General features: G+C 35.9%; 1 protein-coding gene and 1 long non-coding RNA gene across 2 annotated transcripts in view; both read left to right on the plus strand.

Annotated features, from left to right (window-relative positions):
• Positions 1–23,453, plus strand: part of LOC145968892 (uncharacterized) — a 55,026-nt gene that overhangs the window by 5,398 nt on the left and 26,175 nt on the right. The window lies entirely within an intron of this gene.
• LOC145968890 (uncharacterized) lies at positions 2,509–6,665 on the plus strand. Its single transcript, XM_083094764.1, has 4 exons — positions 2,509–4,517; positions 4,620–5,905; positions 5,995–6,201; positions 6,277–6,665. Exons 1-2 carry the CDS (start codon positions 4,284–4,286, stop codon positions 5,598–5,600), a joined length of 1,215 nt encoding a protein of 404 aa, XP_082950890.1. The 5' UTR covers positions 2,509–4,283; the 3' UTR covers positions 5,601–5,905; positions 5,995–6,201; positions 6,277–6,665.

A 23,453-nucleotide genomic window follows, 5' to 3' on the forward strand; every position in this document is an offset into this window, starting at 1 on the left:
GATTAGCTTTATATGTATTTGCAAACAAGCCATTCAATTTTTTTTTATGGTATACGCTTATATATCCCCGGTAAAAAAAAGTCCATGTCTATTTATATAAAAAAAAGTAAAATTATATACAGTCTTATATGATTATATATAATATCACATATGATTTTATCAGAGCATACGTTTTTGTATATGCTTAGATATGATGTCCATCTCTGACCATTTCTGATCATAAAAAATGATATTAGATACCTCACGTCATTTTGTACAATCAGGCATAGTCAGATACTGATATCATATCTAAGCATGTATAAAACCAAAGCAAAGGTTAGTTTCATGTATGCTTTGATATAAATCATATATGATATTATATATAATCATTTAAGATTATATATGATTTTACCTTTTTTTATATAGACAAATATAATTTTTCCTAAAAATTATATCTTGCATTATATATTTAATTAATTATTATGCAGTATTTAAAAACAACAGTTATATTTATATTATTATAGAACCCTAGTAGCACAAAACATTGGCAAAATATTGGTATACCTTGGCTCAATATTGGTTATATTGGAAATGTCTTGGCCAATATTTGCCAATGTAAAATTAATATTGGTTGTTAACAAAATGCAAGTGTTCTGCCAATATTGCAGTGCCCATGATGACCAATATTGGCTACTAAATAAATATAAATGTGTTGCCAATATGGTTGCATCCATTATAATACCAATACTAGTTATTAAGTAAATGTAAATGTGTGCCAATATTGCATGTTCACACATTATATGTGAGCTTCGCGCGTCGCCACTAGGTGGCGAAAAGGAAAACACCTAACCCGAGAGTGGGACTCCATCTAAAGCAGTATATAAGGCCGCGGCACAAGTCCCACGAGTCACGACTTATCAATCAAAGAGTGCAGACTATTATAGCCGCACCTCCTCTGGCTTTTGCGAGGAGCTCCAGAGCTCCATAAATTAACCACAGATGGTTAATTTTTTTTTTGATGGCGAATTCCGTCATATATTAGAACTGATCTATATCCAATGTAAAAATATTTGGGTATGTATAATTAGCCAATCTTGGTTAAAGATGAAAATAAATATATTAGTCCAATATTACAATTCAATATTGGCTCAAAATGAAATCGCGTCTACTTTGCGATATTGGACCAACATTGGAAATATTGGATATATATTGTTAGCCAATATTGCTCCAATAAAGTGCTACTAGGGAAGCAGCTAAGTGGTACTTAAAATTAATGTGTGACAGGCTTAGAAAGAAGATTACAGATACAATTAATGTAGTATATGAGAAATATATGAGAAAAGTGCTGTAATTTTCAGATCTGATAATATTTATTCATACATGATATCATATATGACTATATTTGGCAAAACATAATTAGATATTGACAAAATCCATATATGGCCAATTTTATATGGACTTTTTTTTTCCGGGTCTAGTATAATTATGTTAATATGTCTGTATAATGTCATATATATAGGCCCATATTCTGAATCCTCTTTTATCAATAAAAGTGCTTCTAAAAGCGGCCTGTAGCCAATCAGAAGGCTTATATACCGCTTTTAGAGGCACTTTTATCGATAAAAGAAGATTCAGAATATGGGCTATAATAGAAGCATGTCAAGGTTGAGAGTCACTCGCGAAAAAGGCGCTGTTTATTTTAGAACATGCGCGTCTTATATGTACAATAAGATCGTGCTTTAGAACAAAGAAGTCTGCTTTTAAAATCAAGAGAAAAAAGGATTAAGAAAAAAACATTCGCGTTTTCGCCATTAGTTTTGTGTTGCGGTTCAGCGTGGTTTGACTATATAGAAGAAAATGAATCCATCAAAAGTATATTAATTGTATTAATATTAATATAGTCCCTTGATTCTGTTTGATAGAGGTTATATGGATGTTGTGTTTAGTGTGTGCTTAATAAGTGTCTGTTTAGTTTTTTTCTTATAATTAGATTTTATGTGTGTATTAACAACGTAGAGATTGAAATAAAACTGTTGTAATGTACCGATCGACCTATCTAACCTCACTCTTTGGTTGTATTTAGAATTATAATAGAAAAGACACCTATTTATTAACTTGATAATTTTCTGCCATTTATTTTCTGCCATTTTATTAAGTTTTTTTTTGTATGAAATACAAACTTTTGTATGAAATTTTATTAAGTTTTTATATGTTTTTGAGAATAAGACTGAAGTTTTTTTCTTTATATTTTTTAAAAGACTGATACTCTTATATTTTCATAGAGTTTATACATAATATTAAGTAAGTTTATACATAATATTAGTAAGTTATATATGTATAATATAGTTGATATATAGTATATATAGTATAGTATATATTTTATTATTAATAAAGTTAATATAATATTTCTTATATTGAATAAAATAATATGTACTACATATATGTATTACTAAAGAACTACAAAAAATAGTAACTTTAATTATTTGTATATATATATATGTATATATATATATATATATATACAGAGTGATTCAGAACGATCTAGGTGTCCTTGCACAGACGTATTCCTGATTTAATTCTGAGATGATTTTTCCTTTGCGAAATTTTTGTCCGAAGCTTAGTTTTTGAGATATAATGGAAAATAGCTAATTACGAGCCGGGTACAATGGACAGGCATAGCGCAACGCGCCGTCTATTCTCTATTGTATTAGATGCCCGTTGTACCCGGCTCGTAATTAGCTAACTATTTTCAATTATATCTCAGAAATTAATATAAAGCTTCGGACAAAAATTTCGTAAAGGAAAAATCGTCACAGAATTAACTCATCAGGAATACATCTATGCAAGGACACCTGGATCGTTCTGAATCACCCTGTATATTGTTATCTTATCACCTGTGAATTTATTGCTTTTACCTAATACAAATATATAAAAGAACGATTTACTAGTCAAAATGATATCAAAATGAGGTCAAAATACAGTCATTTTTTTCCCGGTTTGATGTCATTGTGATTTTCTCTGTTTTGACATTATTTTGACATCATTTTGACGTTATGATGACTTTTTGTTCTCCTTGGGTGATTAGAGGGTCTCTACCTTTAACGAGCTAAACTTCGGTTAGAACACAGACTTCTATAATACACTAGACTGCTAACAGATACAGGCGGACATGATGCACAGGTGTGCACGTGACGCCATATTTCGTGTGGGCATATTATATAAGGTGTCCAAAATGTTTATTTTATGATTGTAAGAGGATTGTACCACAGACTTATCTGACAACATCGACAATACGAACTGAACACCCAGTATAATTTGCCCACACGAAATATGGCTGCCATCCCCACCACCATTTGCACCTTGCCTAAGGCCTAGTTCCACAATCCAGTTAACCCGAGTTTAAGTGGCGAATGGACCAATCAGGACCCAGTTGAACGTATTAAACTCGGGTTAACTCGAGTTGTAAAACCGGTCCTAAGGAGTTTGATGACGCTCCGTTTACATTTAAAGGATATTTCGTTCACGCTTTTCGGAGAGTTTGATGACGCTTCGTTAACGCTTTTCTAACACTTAATAGCCGCTTTCTTTACGTTTCGATGTTTCAATTTACGCCTTTTAATAGCTTCGTTTACGCTTCCGTCACTTTTCCGTTACATTAGATTTACTCTCCAATTCATGCTTTGTTAACGCTCGGTTTACATTTTATTTCCGCCAGGGAAGATCTAGAGCAGGCAGTGCAATGAACTGTTGCATTAAACAGCACTGCACTGCTAAAAGAAACAGCAGTATTTGACGTCATTTCTGCTAAAAAGAACGTTTCAGGACTACTGCACAGGGCTACTGCACACAAGACGCGGCAACGTGTTACGCGCGGCGGAAGACGACGCGGTAAGCCAATACAAAAGTTGGATGGAGTTCAACTTTGATGCGCGATGGGTATTATATATCTGCTGATTGGCTATCGCGTCGTTTTCCGCCGCGCGGAACGCGTTGCCGCGTCCTGTGCAGTAGTCCTCAGTGGTATTCAGGGTGCAGTCCACGGTCTTGTATACAGGTCTGGGCACTCCTATACTAGCTCTACTATAACCGGTGTGAGCGAAGTGACGCCAATATGGCGACTATAATAGGCCGACGCGCAAGCGCAGTTGACATGTTTTGTCAGACAACATAGTGCCGTATATTTGTGGCTGTTTAGCACACGGTCTCTTCGTATCACATATTATATCATATATAAGTGATTAGTTATATATCATATATGATTAGCGAGTATTTGCTGAGTGAGTTGATAACGCGAAGAAAAAAATATGCCTAACAAATGTATAGTACCTGGTTGTAATACAGGTTATGCTACTTGCAAGGTGAAATTATCAATGTTTTCTGCACCAAAAGATGATGAACGAAGAAAAGAGTGGGAAGAAAAGCTTCAATTAATAAAGCCATTGTTGGCAAAACATTTTGTATGTGAAAAACACTTCCGCACAGAAGATATAATAAAAAGCTACAAACACAAGGGTGAAAATGGCAATGTGCTTATCGAGGTAAATGGTTACATATATTTTATAATATAAAATATAAATTACCTTAAAAAATAAATTTAATAATTAATGCATAACATTTTAATATAAAATTATTGTGCATAGATTCCGAATAAACGAGCTCAACTGGTAAAGGACGCAGTACCAATAGCAATATCGCCGCAGCATATAGGCAATAGAGAAAACTTGCAGGAAAATGAAAATATTACAGATGAACAGCTTAACATAGTTCCAATATCACAACCTTTGATAGAAGTATCACAACATTTGATAGAAGATACTGAAAAGTACCAGAGGAGCAAAACTTTTATTGAACATAATTTGTTTACGGAACTACTGAATAATCCATCTGTGATAAAATTACCAACAAATTGGTATTGTACATTATCCAAAAAACAAATTGTACTTTTCGAGATTCATCTGCAAAATTATGATGATATATCCATATATCCTACTACACGAAGAAGCTTGACCATTGATGACAACATGAAAACTCTTTACTTGATAAGTGCCAAACGTGTAAATCCGTCAATGTTCTCATTTCCTAATAAATTTGAAAACTTAGAAAATATTAATGACACAGTTGAAAAATTTGCAAGCTTAAATATTTGCTGCGGTATTTCTATGCGTGATGATGTAAATTTAGCGAAAGGAAATATTGGGCACACCAATAATTCATTTGAGTTGCGACATAATAGATGTCCAATCATTACGGATGAAAGACAATGTGAAGCCTGCAAGAGCGTGAAAAAATGTATTTTACGAGAAAAACAACGAATCCGAAAGTGTTCACAGATTTGCAATAAAAAAACAACGATCGAACATCAAACATCATCATTATCATATCTATGGAAAAAAAAGTTTCATCGCCAACAGTGTGCCTTAAAACGTTCAAAAATACGATTTGAGACTTTGAAAAAATTAGTTCTCTCTCAACAGGCAAAAATAAATAAGCTTAAGGAGGAAGATGTAATCCAAAAATGTGAGGTATTAGATATGCCAGAAATACAAAAAATGTGCATAAAGGAAATTATGGCTGCAGCTCGACTAACAAATTCGAAAGGGCGTCGATACACAAACGACTAATAATGATGATGATGATAACTATTAATATTAATAATATTTACATATTTATTTTAATATTTATTTTAATATTATACCTACTATTAATTTGTACCTTTCTTAACAGTCGTCACTTATTTATAGTTTCTTGTTCTTATAGATATTTAGTAACTCAATTGTACATGGCTTGAAATTCTACAAAGCACGTGGTGTCCCTGAATTACAGGATTGCCACAATTGATTTTTGCCAACGGTTTAATGATTTGTTTGATGCACTCAATCGCAAAACCCCGAATGAAGGAGTCACATCCTCTGGAAATGATTTTAAAGTAATTCATAAATTTTGAAAATAAAATATTCAAATACTAGCTTACTTAAAAGATAACCATAATATATTATATACTGTTCGAAATGACAGGTTCTGCAATCATCTCTCGAATGGCTCAACTGTTGGGAAAATTACTTCCGAAATGGAAAAATAAAAGGATCGGAATTCTTAACGAGCAACACAGCGGAGGGTCTACGTGTCACAATTCAATCTACTATGGATATTTGTGAAACATTAACTACAACGTATAATTTTAAATACATATTAACTGGACGAATTAATCAGGATTCATTAGAGGTATATAAATTTTGAATTGTCTTGTCTTACTTTTATTTTTGACAATTACTGATAATTTTTACTTTTTCTTTATAGAAATTTTTCGGAATAATCCGCCAAGCTGCAGGAGCCAATGATCATCCTTCGACCCCAACATTCCTCCAATTATATAAGTTGTTATCAATATATAGCATTTTGAAACCACCTGCGAGCGGAAATTGCACCATCACAAAAACACATCCGAAAACTCTCATCACCCTATCTGAGTTAAAAGACATTTACGACAAACCAACTAAAATCTCTATGACAAATTTGAAGGCAAAATTGGATGGGATCATTGAAGAAAATGAGTGGGAATTTGATGATGTCGTCGAACATGATTATTCTCATGCAGCGGTCGTCGACTGTATAATTTACTACGTGAAAATCATGTTTACTGATAATTTAACTATTAAATTATTAATAAAGATGATAATTAATGATGACCTGTGAAATTTATTTTGATATAAAAGTAATAATAATAATAATTATTATTATTATTATTATTATATAAAAATAATTATTATTTAAAAATTTTTGAACCTCACATAACAAATTCCTGTATCAGTACTTTAATCACATTATTTTATTTGCAGGTTTTTTATTAAATTTTTTTTTAGGTTTTATAAAACTAGGACAATGATTTTCCATGCTTTTTGTTCCGATTAAAAATATAATATTAGTTTCTTTTTTCAGGATACATCTGCAAACAAATAGAAAAGCATTTTGCTTGTGATATATGTAAAATAGCTATACGGATACCTAAAGCCTTCTCCCAGTTACCCTCTGCTGAAATTGTCAATTTAAAATCAAGAGGTTTTTTAATCCACCCTAATACAATTTTTTTTAAATGCTTCGAGAAGTCGAAGCTTATTTCTCAAAGCATGTATCTTCCCCAAATGTTTATGAGGAGACAGTTAATGAAATGTTAAATAACTATAAATTTTCATTTCCTTGCACAGAGCATGGTTCTGAACTCCTATCCTATGCAATTACATACTATTTACGCTTAAGGATGAGGCAATATTCTCAACAGATAAATAAAAATGCAAAAAAAATAAGTGCCACAAAAAAGAGGCAAGCAAAATATTATAAAAGTTAATAATTAACATTTATTTTTTGTTATAACACGTTACGTTTTATGAAAATATAATGTTTAATTTTATTATAATAATTTTATTAAAATGTATTAATGTCAATAAAAAATATAAATTGTAAAACAATTGTTATCTTTTGGGTGCCGAAAACGTGTCTACGCTCCTGGTAATCGGCCCACTGTAGACGCCATATTGGCGTCACTTCTGCTCACATATTTTCGCCGATGTGCCCAGACCTGTATACAAGACCGTGGTGCAGTCCCATGTAGAAGAAAAAGCAGAACGGAAAAGAAGTATAGTGGGAGTAACCAATCAGGATGTTTCTCCAAAAGACATCATACCTAGCGTTCTCGTATGTATGTACCTAGCATATCTAGTCTTTCTTGTCCATAAATAAAATTTATAAATTTATTTTTATATACAATAATAATGTCATCGGTAATTTTTTTTATTATAATATAAAATATGTGTGTGTGTGTGTTTTATTTTCAGATATATATGTTAAATTTTGTGACAATTTATTACACTTAACATTAAATTAGGTTAGATTGTATATTTTCCATAATTAAAGTTGAAAGAAAGAAAACTAAATTATTTATATTTTTTTATTAATTCAGGAACAATTAATATGTGCATATTGTGACTGGGTGATTAAATTATTACTTCCTCCTTATATTTTCTTTCTTCATTAAATATTAGTCGAACCCAAAATCTTCGTTCCCACACAACATTATGTCGTCTTAAAGATGTCTTAAGACGACATGAAATTTCTAAAGACGTCTTAAGAAGTTATCAGAATTACATCTTTATGACGTCTTTAAGACGTCTTATGTCCCGATTTAAGATATCTGTCGGGCATTGTTTTAAGACGTCTCACTCAAGATGTCCCAATCAAGATATAATTAAATGTCTCACTCAGGATGTTATAAAGACGTCTCAGACATTTCAATTAAGACGACTTTTAGACGTGCGTAATTCGGTCGGTAAAATAGCTGCATATTGATTTATTGATTTATTCTATAATAAATAACAAAACTCATCATTTTAAGTTCATTTCTTTATTATATTTTGAATATTTATACATATTTTTATGAACACTATATGCTCCTAATAAATAATTTACGATTACTTTTTAAATTATATCTTATATGATATAGAGAGGAGAATATTACAAGAGAATTATGTATTAAATAAAATACGAATTTAAATGAAGTAATAAAGAATAGAATATGAATGTAAATACATCATAATAAAGAAATACATAAAAATATACTTTAATTTCTAATAGAAATAAACTACTTTAATATTTTTCAAAATGTTTGTGATAAATAAAAAATGATTTTTACTCTATTCATTTATGTGTATAGCATATATATGCTGTGTATATACATACATACTATAACACAAGATTGAAATCTTATGATCTGTACAATCTAAATCATATTATTTTAGTCATTTTTATCAAGGACCTATAGCTTACTATTCTGCTGAATTTACTTCCAAAATTGAACAATTGCTAGCTTAAATCTAATTAAGTTAAACTCTAGTCTAGCTAAAATGATTTAGCTTAAAAGAAAATGGATAGAATTTTTTCTTACAGGATTTCTCTGAGAGCAAAAATTGCAGATCCATAATTTTGCACGATAGTCTACTTGATATAATAGATTTAAAATAGCTCTGCATGTAGATCTTGTACATAAAACTGGATCATATTGAATTGATCGGAAGATCTACTTGTTCCTTAATTGGTTGATACAAAGTTTTCAATAGTACAACTAGTCTAGTAGTATCAATACGCGATGATGGCCAAGCATTCCATTTATGGAACGCATACCGTCACAATCTTGTTGAATAAAATTTTGTTGAATAAAATCTTCATATGTTGTCATAATGCTGCAAAAAAAATATACAAAAGATAATTAATATATTTTTTACAATATAGAGTTTAATTTTTTTACACATACATACATATACATATATATATATATATATATATATACAGGGTGAGCCATTTTAATTAATGCACGCAATTATTTCGGAAACAAAGCATTGTAGAGAAAAATGTTTCAGACAAAAGTTTTATGGTTTCGAGGGGGCCATAAGATGGTATCATTGGTTTGACCTTGAAGAGTTATTTGAAGGTCACATGAAGGTCACCTTCAATTTCTTAAATGGAACCTACTATTTGTCATTGCATATTCTTGTAGCTTATCTCGAGAGCTTTCCAAAACACTATAATTAAGTACCTTTTCGTTAAGTACTTTTTGAGTTATGAGGCTTGAAATAATTTCTTAATTTTACATATACCGTAAAATATCTTGTAAAATATTCATTTTTCGATTATCTTATCTTAATACTTTTATGTACAAAATAATGAGAGGAATCAATTGGTATAAAGAAAACACATAGTTGTTTTTAAGAAAAAATATGGAATTGTTAATTGCAAATTACATATTTTTTCTTCAAAACAACTATGTGTTTTTTTTACACCAGTTGATTCCTCTCATTATTTTGTACGTAAAAGTATTAAGGTAAGATAATCGAAAAATGAATATTTTACAAGATATTTTACGGTTTATGTAAAATTAAGAAATTATTTCAAGCCTCATAACTCAAAAAGTACTTAACGAAAAGGTACTTAATTATAGTGTTTTGGAAAGCTCTCGAGATAAGCTACAAGAATATGCAATGACAAATAGTAGGTTCCATTTAAGAAATTGAAGGTGACCTTCATGTGACCTTCAAGTAACTCTTCAAGGTCAAACCAATGATACCATCTTATGGCCCCCTCGAAACCATAAAACTTTTGTCTGAAACATTTTTCTCTAAAATGCTTTGTTTCCGAAATAATTGCGTGCGTTAATTAAAATGGCTCACCCTGTATATATATAACGTAGCATAAAGTTGTAAGCGAAATGAATCAAATCCATTTCCTACTATGGCCATGTTCCAAAATTCACTGCCAGCGCTGAAAATATATAATATACGTAACGTGAACTAAAGATTTTCAGCGCTGGCAGTGAATTTTGGAACACGCCCTAAGCCCATTCTACAATGGCAATAACAAGGCTGTAAGAGTAAAGAATAAACTGTTTCTAATGAAGTAAAGACAAGAAGTAACGAAATAGAAATTCTCAATAGTACTCTAAGGTAATAGTAGTACAAAATGTCTATTTCATTACTTCTTCTTCTTTACTTCACTAAAAACGATTTAATCTCTACTCCTACAGTCTTGTTACTGCCATTGTAGAATGGGCTCTATGTATGTTCTACGGCGGACGCGCAATAAGAATTAAGAACGCAGAATTCTTCCGTGACTGCGTATGCGAGACCACCGTAGAACGCACGAAATCCATAGGAAATGGATTTGATTATTTCGCTTACATCTTACAACCTTATGCTATGGCCATTGCAGACCCGGCTTTAAATATCGTTAATTCTTACCTGTGCAAAGCACTGCTCAACTTTGGTAAATGGAATAATTTATTTTCCAACTCGATCCCGTCTAATGCCTGGCTGACCTCAATATAGTTAGCAGACAAATTCAATATTTCGCATTTTCTATTATTGCATTCGTTTGGGAATCATTTGGGCAAGTTTAGGAAAGCATTTTCATAGTTTGGGAAATAATAGTTTATTTATAATTAATAAAAATAAGATCGGCGTATAGTTAACAGAAATAATTTAAAAAAAATTTTTTTTTTTTTAATCAACGTAGAATTATTTGGGAAACACTTCTGTAACGGTCCCATAGTTTGGGAAATAATAATTTCAATGTAATAAATAAACGATCATATAATTAGCAGACAAATTTGATATTCTCTATTATCTATTAAACCAATCGCTTGGGAATCGTTTGGACACATTTAGGAATAGATTCTCATAGTTTAGGAAATAATAGTTTATTTATAATTAATTAAAATAAATTGAGCGTATAGTTAGCAGACATAAATATTTAAAAAAAAAATTTTTTTTTTTAATTAACGTGAAATTATTTGGGAAATATGTCTGTAATGTTTTTAACGTTTGGGAAATAATTATTTCATCTGAAAATCGGTAAATATGTCGATGAAAGGAGCCCGCCTCGACCTCCGGGAACTTTTTTTTTTTTTTTTTTTTTTAAGACAGGAAATGCTTTGCGCACTTAGCAATCAGACCCGAGGGAGGTCTGATTGCCGTCGTGGGGGACTCTCGGTTCGTCCCAACCCACGTGGGTTGGGCCGGTTTACCACCCAGTACTGACCCGAAATATCAGCACCGGACCCTAAAACCTGTCTATAGCCCCTGGCCATTAATAGGGATTTACGTCCACCGGGAACCGCTCGCGCATAACATCCAGTGGACAACCCTATAGCCTGGTCCGTGAGGACCCTTCCCGAAGGGAGTTGCCCCCCTTGCAGACATCCCTGACTCAAAGAGTCTGTAGGGAGAACGACCGAGCTATTAGCCATTCTCCCCTCGTCCCCGGGGGTACGTGCAATGCGAGTAGGAGCCCTCACTCCTACACGCTTCTCCCCGGAAACGGAAGGCGAAACAAACACCTTCCCCACACTCAAACGTAAACGAACAACCACAAGGAAAATAACGGAAAATAACGACAACAACTACAGACCCCCCAGAGTGGGGGGGGGGAGCACATTTACACGCGTGAGCGTATCTACTGCCATGGGGCACAGATATGCGCGCCAACATTACAATTACGACAAGATTTGACCAAACTACAATAAGGATGACATACAAGACTAAAACCCAAGACTATATACAGAGGGCGTATCCGAACCAAACACTTCCGGATCCCTCCGGAGTAGCATGGCCGCAGCCCCCATAACCACACTAGACGTCACAGACAGACTCCAATCAAGGGGACGACGACATGGGCTCCGTGGAGCCCTGCGAGGCAGAAGGGGGCTCATCAGCGTCAACAGACGCACCTCGAGCTCCCCCTCGGCTACTCACCGCCTTCGACGCCATACTTCCGGGAGTCGACCCTCCATCCGGTCTACCCGGCGCCTGACGCCTCTGCTTGGCGTTATCCTCCCGATCGCCCGTGTTCTTCTTAGGAGGAACGAACGGGCGAGCACAAACCTTAGAGCCTGCTCTATGATTTGCAGGCTTACCTTTGTCCGCACACGGCATACAGTGAGGAGACGCCGTACAACCCGAAGCGATGTGACCCTCCTTGCCACAACGATAGCAGCATTTGCTACGATCCGTCGCTGATCCACACCTCGCAGACGCATGGCCGAAGGCCTGACAGTGGAAACACTGAAGGGGGCGGCGACCCAACGGAATGACCGAAAGGGCCACCCAACCCACCCTCAGCTCACCAACCCGAACGAGACCCCGCGCCACATGATCGGGGCAACGGAGCCACATTGTTCCCACACTCGATCCCGTAGGAAACCTAATGGGACCCGCACGGAGGTCTTCCAGACTGCATCCTCCAGCGGACACCACTGCTGAAAGAATTTCTTCCTGCGAGACGAAACTCATTAGTCCTCGAATTCTCACATCACCTTTACGCATAGGACGACCTACTCGAACCTTCTTCATCGCTGAGAGGGTCCGCGCAAGGGAATCAGCCAATGCATTGGCCCTCCCGACAGCCTGCCTACCGGATACCGACAGCAATAGGCTACCAGTAGCACCCCGGCGCATATGCAGCTGTTCGATGCCTAACTCGGACAAACTAACTTTGGACCTAGCCTCGGCCAGAACCGAGGCATAAGTCCTATTCTCTCCACCCTTTTTCTTGTCGATGGTCAGCGACACCACCGACGTCGAGGGGGCAGGAACCACCAAATCACGCCTATTCTGGGCAGCAGCCCTCCTACGTGCCTCTTTAGGCCTGCGCCTTCTCCGGGAACCGCCAGTGACGGCCATACCCGACACCGCCCCCGATCCCGGGGCATCCGCCAAAACCCCCGCGGAGGCGGGGGCGGCGGAGCCCCCAGGGACCGCCTCGCGCCCAACAGCGCGAACCTCCGCACCCGATGGAAGGGACCCAGACTGAGAGGCCCCTCTCAAAAGAGAAGCCCCAGCGCCCTCCTCAGGAGGCGACCGCAAGGTGGCCAAAACTATAGCGGCGATATCTCCCCTCAAGTCCACAAGTCGCCGATCCAAGAGGGACGACACCTCAGCCAAAGAGACGGGTCGATCCCCCGCCCCAACGACGGCAGAACCGCCCGCGGCATCGGACGATGGAGACTCTTCGGGCGAAGCCACACGAGGTCTCTTCTTCCCAGGCTTCACAAACATAGAAGCCTCTATTGAAGGGAGCGCCGCGCGAAGGGCGGCTAACTCCCCAGAAACGCGCTCCAGTTCTTGCTCGAGGGAGGATATGCGGCCCCTTAGCCCCTGGTTTTCACTCCGAAGAGCGTCCACCCGGGGGTCCGCGGCCACACCCACCCTCGCAGCAAACTACTCGACGATGCCCTCAAGCTTCATCGAGGACACGAGAAGCTCCCTGGAAAGGACCTCATCCATTCCAGAGACTCCCGCAACCCTCTCAACTTGAGAGCTAAAAGTCCCGGCCAGCCTCCTCAGCTCCAAGGTGGTGATGCCCTGCAAGCTAGCCGCAAAAACTCCCCGGGGAGGAAGGTTATCCCTCCCAACCGCGGTAAGAATTGGACCCGATGTGGGGTCCAAGAGCCGCTCAATGTCTCTCAGACGGAGCTCCTCCCGCTTGGCCGCATTGAGGCGTTCTTTTGCCTCAGCGAGTCCAACGTAGTCACCAGTCTTAGCCGGACGTCCGCGTGTCTCCTTTTTCTTAGAGGAAGAAGAAGGATGCAGAGACTTACCTCCCTTGGGGTACTGCTTCCTCCCAATTATCAGGCGCTTATCCTTCGGGGTCCACTCCTCCTCCGAGGCGCGCTCCACGGCCTCCGGAGAGATCGGTGAGGAAATGGTTATGAAGGAGGGATCCCTCTCCTCCTCCCCCCCATCTCCACTGTCCCCGCGAACCACTTCGGGGGAACGAGGACGCTCAATCAAGTCCTTCCTCATCGCACCAAAACCACTCACGAGTTTACTCAGTTTCCGGTGTTCATTGTTCACCACAAAACAATATCGCGGGCACCTACGTTCACCGAGAGTCGCTCCATCCCTGATGCGAGACACAATCTCGAAGAGTTTTGTGATCTCGCACTTGTCCGCACTCGATGCTCTCAGATATTGCGAGTAGGCACGACACACCCGGCAATCCTTCGCACAGTCCCAAGCGGTAGCCAATTCCTCTGGATTCCCCGCCGGCAGAAATCCAGATGGCCCGTCGTACGATGACGACGAGAGGGTGGCCGGGACAGTACCCCCCTCCCGCCGGCCACTGGTATCCGAACCCAGGGAGTTCTTCTCCTTTGTGTCGACTTCCATGATCTGAAACAAAGAAATGGTTTTCTGTCGGGGTTTTCCTTCCCTTAGGAGGAGACCTTACCCGGCTAACGAAGCCTCCACTCCGGGTGTTACATGGTGTTTTCCTTCACCAAGCTCGGGTACCTCGGGATCGCAAATGCCCGTACACCAAAGAGACAAGCTCTATGATGCCCCTGAGGGAGACCTCCGGGAACTTGGCCGGGCAACTTCGACTTTTTTAATTTTTTTTTTTTTTAATCGTTTGTTGGTTAATTTCTTACGACAAGCATGGAGCTGACACACACACACACACACACACGGGGGGTGCAAGGGGGGCCTCCGGCCCCCCTCCCGCACCCACCCCGTCCCCCTCGCTTCGCGTGAAAAGTTGCAAAGTGGAACCTCGCTTCGCGTGGAAAGTTGCAAAGTGAAACCTTGCTTCGCGTGGAAAGTTGCACCCTCCTGCACCCACCCCGCCGGTAGGGGTGCCTACGGTAGGGTGCAACTTTCCACGCGAAGCGAGGTTCCATTTTGCAACTTTTCACGTGAAGCGAGGGGGACGGGGTGGGTGCGGGAGGGGGGCCGAAGGCCCCCCTTGCACCCCCCCCCCGTGTGTGTGTGTGTCAGCTCCATGCTTGTCGTAAGAAATTAACCAACAAACGATTAAAAAAAAAAAAAAAATTAAAAAAGTCGAAGTTGCCCGGCTATGTTCCCGGAGGTCGAGGCGGGCTCCTTTCATCGACATATTTACCGATTTTCAGATGAAATAATTATTTCCCAAACGTTAAAAACATTACAGACATATTTCCCAAATAATTTCACGTTAATTAAAAAAAAAATTTTTTTTTTAAATATTTATGTCTGCTAACTATACGCTCAATTTATTTTAATTAATTATAAATAAACTATTATTTCCTAAACTATGAGAATCTATTCCTAAATGTGTCCAAACGATTCTTAAGCGATTGGTTTAATAGATAATAGAGAATATCAAATTTGTCTGCTAACTATATGATCGTTTATTTATTACATTGAAATTATTATTTCCCAAACTATGGGACCGTTACAGAAGTGTTTCCCAAATAATTCTACGTTGATTAAAAAAAAAAAAAATTTTTTTTAAATTATTTCTGCTAACTATACGCCGATCTTACTTTTATTAATTATAAATAAACTATTATTTCCCAAACTATGAAAATGCTTTCCTAAACTTGCCCAAATGATTCCCAAACGAATGCAATAATAGAAAATGCGAAATATTGAATTTGTCTGCTAACTATATTGAGGTGCCTGGCTGGCCTGGTACCGCGACCATCTTAAAAATGGCGTCTTAAAATGAATGTTCTTAAAAACATCAGAAAGACGTTTATTGGTCAGGTCTTAAAGACGTCATAAGAAAGGCATGTTTAAGACGTTTAAAAAAATACGTCTTAAATTGAATGTCTTACAGACGTTAGAAAGACGTCTATTGGTCAGGTCTTAAAGGCGTCATAAGAAAGGCATGTTTAAGACGTTTAAAAAAATACGTCTTAAATTGAATGTCTTAAAAACATCAGAAAGACGTCAAGTCTTAAAGGCGTCATAAGAAAGGCATCTTTAAGACGTTTAAAAAAATACGTCTTAAATTGAATGTCTTAAAAACATCAGAAAGACGTCAATTGGTCAAGTCTTAAAGGCGTCATAAGAAAGACATGTTTAAGACGTCTTCAAGACATGCATGTTGTGTGGGTTGTTTTCTTTGTTCTTTTTTTAATAATTTAAAAATTAAAAAAGCTTGCAATAATTTTCTCCGACGCAATTCCTTATGGCATCTTAATTGTGAAGTTGTTTTCCATTCTCTAATTCTCTTTATTAATAATAATAATATTTTATTTGCTTTCATTTCAATTTCCTAAAATAAATAAAAAATATTTATTATAAAATATTTATTAAAAATTTATTAAAAATATATTATTCTGAAAAAAATATTTGTTACAATATAAAATCCCAAACAGCACAAGCTATCCTTAGGATGATCCTGAATATATCCTAACTATCCTCGGGAAATACGTGGGATTTATTCAGGATATGATATAAAGCCAAACAGCTCAGAATATTTTTTGGATCTCTTAAGGGAGCCCTGCGGAACTGTAAGAGATATTTTAAGGATATCCTTTTGTATTCCTCATTGTATCCCAAATTAGTTCAGAAAATATGTGATTGATACTATATATATGCTATTTGAAGGATTAATTTAGATTATATCCAGTATATGTTTTCAGGATTATTTAAGAAGAAATTTTAAAAATTATATATGCGTTGCATGTACCCATACAGTACGAATGGCTATTTGCCGATTGATAGTCGACATTTTTTAGTCAACTTGAAGTCATTTTTTTAAGTCGACGTTTATTATTGTGGCCTGTTTTTTTGTGAGTGTATATTCACCAAGTAGCTACCAAAGATATCCAATGGATAAATAGAAATATTCATATACTTCCACGAGCTTCACGCCAGTGATGCCAGAATGGTTACGCTGGCAACAGCAAATTATTTCGCATAGAGGGTAAATATGTCGATGAAGGGAGCCCGCCTCGATTACCTTGACCTTGACATATGTTGTCAAGGTCACTGCCCTGAGTAACATCCAAAAGGTTTTAGCCGTCGCTCGTTGTTTATTAAAAAGTTATTAACAAAAGAATTTTACAATTTTAATGCTTTTTATCTCCGAAAATATAGATTTGAGAAAAAAATTTTAAGCAGAAAATAAAGCCGCTGAAAAACTCTACAAAAAAAGTTATATGCATTTTTTTCATAAACCTACTATTTTAGCTGTTATATGAAAAAATAATAATTTTAAATACATTTAATACAATTTAAATTTATATAGAATTTTTAATACAATTAAAAAATATCACAAATGTATGTGTACACACACACACGCGGGGGGTGCAAGGGGGGCCTTCGGCCCCCCCTCCCGCAACCACCCCGCCGGTAGGCAAGGTGGACCTCGCTTTACAATTTACAACATATATCCATTGTGATTGAACTCTTCGCAATGCGTCCACTACCGGCGGGGTGGTTGCGGGAGGGGGGGCCGAAGGCCTCCCTTGCACCCCCCGCGCGCGCGCGTGTGTGTGTGTGTGTGTGTACACATACATTTGTGATATTTTTTAATTATATTAAATTGTATTAAATTCTATATAAATTTAAATTGTATTAAATGTATTTAAAATTATTATATTTTCATATAACAGCTAAAATAGTAGGTTTATGAAAAAAATGCATATAACCTTTTTTGTAGTTTTTCAGCGGCTTTATTTTTTGCTTAAAATTTTTTTCTCAAATCAATATTTTCAGAGATAAAAAGCATTAAAATTGTGAAATTTTTTTGTTAATAACTTTTTAACGAACAGCGAGCGACGGCTAAAACCTTTTGGATATTACTCAGGGCAGTGACCTTGACAACATATGTCAAGGTCAAGGTAATCGAGGCGGGCGATCGCGGCTCCCTTTATCGACATATTTACCCGCACGGTTAATTTTTTTTAAATTCCATCATATATGTATCTATATACAGAACATTAAATCGATCAAATTTTTGAGAAATGACATTAAAATAAAAATTTAGTAGTTAATGGACATGACATTAAATTGACTGAAAATTGACTAAAAATTGATTAAAATTGACTTATAATTGCCATAAAGTTGACTTCTAAGTCGACTTATTAGCTGACTGACAGTCGATTATAGTCGAGTCATTTGTCGGCTGTTAGTCGACTTTAAGTTGACATTCAATCTGACTTTGAAGTCGTCTTTAAACTTTTTCTGCCGATTGACAATCAACTAACAGTCGACTTGATGCTGTTTGGGTACAAACAAATATTCGGCATATAAACTGCCAAATCAAGCAACGCGATATAAAATATGGGAAAAAATATGCTGGATATAACCTAAATTAATTCTGAAAATAACATATAAAGTACCTCAACGATATATTCTGGACCAATTTAGAATGTATTGTAGACGTTTCAAGAGTTATAAGATTTCCTGGACATCCTGCAAATATCTTTATGACTTTGAAATAGAATCTCCTGAGGATATATCTAGGCTTTATGTGAGGCGCTCATTTACTATTCCTCAGGACATCCTCAGAATGTACGAGGATTACAAACAGATATCCTCAGGATATCTCCTATATCCATGCAGGACGTCCTTAGGAGATCCAAAAGACGTCCGTGTGCTGTTTGGGATATAATTTTATCATCTTTTTATATAAATAGTTTGGTTTAATTTTATATTTTCACAAAATATAAAAACATAACAGAATTATACTAAAATAATATATTTCTCTTGTTAAATTTATATTATTATAAAGTTCTTTATTCCATTCCGCTTTTATATGACTGGGTTTCCCATTGAATATATTTTACGCAAAAACGGAAAAAATTCTAATCTAAAATTTACAATAATTCTGAATTAGCTTTGTTTTTCCGTAAATTATATTCCATTGGAATTTTCCATTTATTATAAAGATATTTTTTTACAAAATTGATCATTTTTGTTCTTCTTCTTCTTCTTCGGATTTGGATGGCCACTTCTGATCTGGAGTATGATCAGTAAATTCGGGCCAACAACTGGTTTATACTTTTTTTTTTGTTAACTATTAGGGTGCAGTCCCACGTAGAAGAAAAAGCGGAACGGAAAAGCGGAACGGAAAAGAAGTATAGTGGGGGTAACCAATCAGAACGTTTCTCCAAAAGACATATCTGTTCCGATTTTAAATAACCGGGTTCCCCATGTACCGGAAAAAGCGGAAATAAGTAAGAGTAAAAAATTATTTTTTATGAATTGTAGTTAACAAAAATAATCAATTTTCTAAAAAAATATCTTTTTATAATAAATGAAAAATTCCAATGGAATATAATTTACGAAAAAACAAAGCTAATTCAGAATTATTGTAAATTTTAGGTTAGAATTTTTTCCGTTTTTGCGTAAAATATATTCCATGGGGAACCCAGTCATATAAAAGCGGAATAGAATAAAGAACTTTATAATAATATAAATTTAACAAGAGAAATATATTATTTTAGTGTAATTTTATGTTTTTATATTTTGTGAAAATATAAAATTAAACTAAACTATTTATATAAAACAATGATAAAATTACATTTTATATTGTAACAAATATTTTATTCAGAATAATATATTTTCACCTAATTTAATGTTAAGTGTAATAAATTGTTACAAAATTTAATATATATATCTGAAAATAAAACACACACACACACATATTTTATATTATAATAAAAAAATTTACCGATGACATTATTATTTTATATAAAAATAAATTTATAAATTGTATTTATGAATAAGAAAGACTAGATATGCTAGGTATGTACATACATACGAGAACGCTAGGTATGATGTCTTTTGGAGAAACGTTCTGATTGGTTACCCCCACTATACTTCTTTTCCGTTCCGCTTTTCCGTTCCGCTTTTTCTTCTACGTGGGACTGCACCCTTAGCGTTTTCGACTTGTCGGGTTCAATCGCTCCAAGATAGTTTACTAGACATTATTGACCAATCACAGCCATTCTTTTGAAGAATGTAACCATATATTCTTCTAAAGAATGACTGTGATTGGTCAATAACGTCTAGTAAACTACCCCGGAGTGATTGAACCCGACAAGTCAAAAACGCTATATAATTCATAACAAATAATTTTTTACTCTTAGGGTGCCGTCACATGCGGCGTAACTCGCGTAAGCGTAACTTGCGTATTCTAGTAACTTTTAATTGAAGTACGTCATTTTGAAAGTCGGCTTTCACATGGGGCGTATTATGCGGAATGCGTAACAAATACAACCAATTGTAGATTAGATTTTCCGTTGTACACTCTAATGGAAATGCTAAGAAGATTTGCGATTGGTCTTTGTAACCCACGCGTCTCAAAAAGTACGCATCATGGGGAACCGATGCTCTGCATACAAGTATGTGTGAAGCGGAATGTGTGCAATATTTATAAAGTTAAAAAGATTCAAGTACCTATTTATTTCAATCTTTTTAACTTTAAAACAGTACATACCCTAACAGCACATGATATCATTCGAATATTCTATACTCATACTGTAAATATACGTTACAGATGTAATATACTGAGAATAATCCCATAACATCTCTTGTTGTATATTATTTTTCATATATTCTCAAAATATACTTTGCATATCTTGTATTAGTATATTCTTTCTCGTATATTTTCAGAATATTCTATAATATTGCATGTGTTTCCTCATTTTGCCGCTACGCGCGCCACCAAACTCGTACTTAATTTTCGGTGAAATGGATATAAAGGACTGGTACTAACTTGAGTTCCAAAGTTTCTTCTTTTTTCTTTTTAGTCAGTTTAATTTATAATAAACTGACTTAATTTAAAATTTTTCATTTGTTTAGTAGTTTAGTTGTTCTGGATTCCTTGTTGGGATTCAGAATACTAAAAAGATTATTTAAAATTAAAATAAGAAATAGTGTGTCCGTTTACTGCATTTATTAAAAGTATTTCTATTACATATATGAATTATATTACAAGATATTCTCAGTATTTACTATTAACCAAAATAGGCGGACATTAGGGCATTCTTAAAGCGGCGTCTACAATGAGATTTTAAGGAGACTTAAGGCGTAAGACTTAAGAAATTGACCAATCACAGTCGAATATTCTCTTAATACTTGACTGTGATTGGTCAATTTCTTAAGTCTTACGCCTTAAGTCTCCTTAAAATCTCATTGTAGACGACGCTTAATATATACTTAGTATATCATAGTATGTATCTCGAATGTTCTGAGAATATATGCATTGTACTTTTGCGATATTCTTCGAACATTCTCAGTATCTACATGTGCTGTTAGGGTATGTGTTCTTGAGGCCACGTTAAGGACGATCGGTGATACCAGTAGGCTCACTATTCAAAAAAATATTAATTAAATCTATTATTAATTTTGTATTAATCATAATTATGTTATAATAATTTAGTTAAAATTAAAATTTAAAGTTTAAATATTAAAATTTAAATATTAGTATTTACATATTTAGAAAGTAATTCAGAGGTTTTAACCCACAGAAAACTATATAATAATGGATCCTAACTTAATATTAATAATTATTTGGAAACGATGGCAAAAGTGGAAGAAGATTTGATCGTTATTCATATTTTATTAAAACTTTTTGATGCCTTTCGAACCTACACTATCCTATGTCTTGAACAACACTGTACGATACGCTTACTAATACACATACATCAACGTTTCTTCCGCCAAAAATTGGATTCGGCGTAACGATAATAGCGTAAAGAGCGTAAAATAACTAGGCGGAAGCTGATACTTAAATGAAACGATGTGATTGGTCGGCACAAGTTACGCTTACGCAAGTTACGCCGCATGTGACGGCACCCTCAGGGTGCGGTCTCATGGAGCGTATCGCGCGTATCGCGGATTGCGCGTACTGAACATCTGACCAATCGAAACGAAACTTTCATGTATCAAAAACAGCGGAACGTCTGCGATTGGTCAGATTTTCAATACGCGCAATCCGCGATATGCACGATACGCTCCATGGGACTGCACCCTCAGGCCTGGTTTACACCGACCGTTTGATACGCGTATCAAATGTTATGTTCGTACTAAGGGCCGCTTCGACCAAACTTAGGCTGCGTTCGTTTTGACGCTTTTAGCGCTGAAAGCATCGCTCTATCTTCGTTTGATATTCGACGAGCAATAAAGACAGAATGATGCTCACAGCGCGTGAGTGTGCAAAGGGAACACAGCCTTAATCGTTGATTAAAGGGTTGCCAACATGACAAAATAATTCAGTGTGACCAATTGTATTTCTGACGATATACTGTATTTCTACAATTATATTGGCCTGGTTTACACCGACCGTTTGATACGCGTATCAAATGTTATGTTCGTACTAAATGTAAGGTGTAAACAATGCCGTTTGAGTTGGTACGACACGCATTGAGAAGGCGTATCGTATCAAAATAATACGCGTATCAAGCATATGTGTGGCGCTGTAAACACTTGTGCATCAAAGAACGAAGGATTATTTCTGACTGGTCGGCCATTTTTCGTTTATATAACACTACTGTGTATCACTTGTCGACTCTTCGTACTTTATTGCGTACTTTAGCTGGATTCCTTAAAGGGTCGTCTACAATGGCCATAGCATAAGGTTATAAGGCCGTAGTCGTAAGAAATTGACCAATCCCAGTTGAAGTTCAGGAGAATAATCAACTGTGATTGGTCAATTTCTTACGACTACGGCCTTACAACCTTATGCTACAGCCATTGTAGACGACCCTTTAAAGCGCGCGCATGTATTTATACCAGAGAGAAGACTGAGAGGTGTCATGGCCCGCTTTTAGGTGATCCGTGAAAGCGATACGCCCTCTGTGAACCTAAAAAACGTGGACATGAACTACAAAGCCAATGTCCACGAAAGTTCTCAGAGGGTAACACGATGTGCACAATTTCTGGTTCTGTTCCGTGCTATGTGCACGAAATGCCGGTAGCACTAGTGCTGTATAGCAAGACGCTTATGTAAATTATGTATATTAAATAAATTTTTAATGAGTTTTGTATGACCTCTCTCTCTCCTCCTCATATATATATATATATATATATATATATATATATATATATATAGATTTATACTGAGATATACTGTAAGAGCTGTATACAATATATAGAAATTTATTTTTTTAGGCTATTAATAAATAATTTATATATTTACAGAGAGAGAAAGTTTGA

The sequence above is a fragment of the Camponotus vicinus genome, unplaced genomic scaffold (genome assembly GCF_025532165.1).
Source record: "Camponotus vicinus isolate PSW18456_S1 unplaced genomic scaffold, iyCamVici1.0 SCAF_3, whole genome shotgun sequence".
Taxonomy (NCBI): domain Eukaryota; kingdom Metazoa; phylum Arthropoda; class Insecta; order Hymenoptera; family Formicidae; genus Camponotus; species Camponotus vicinus.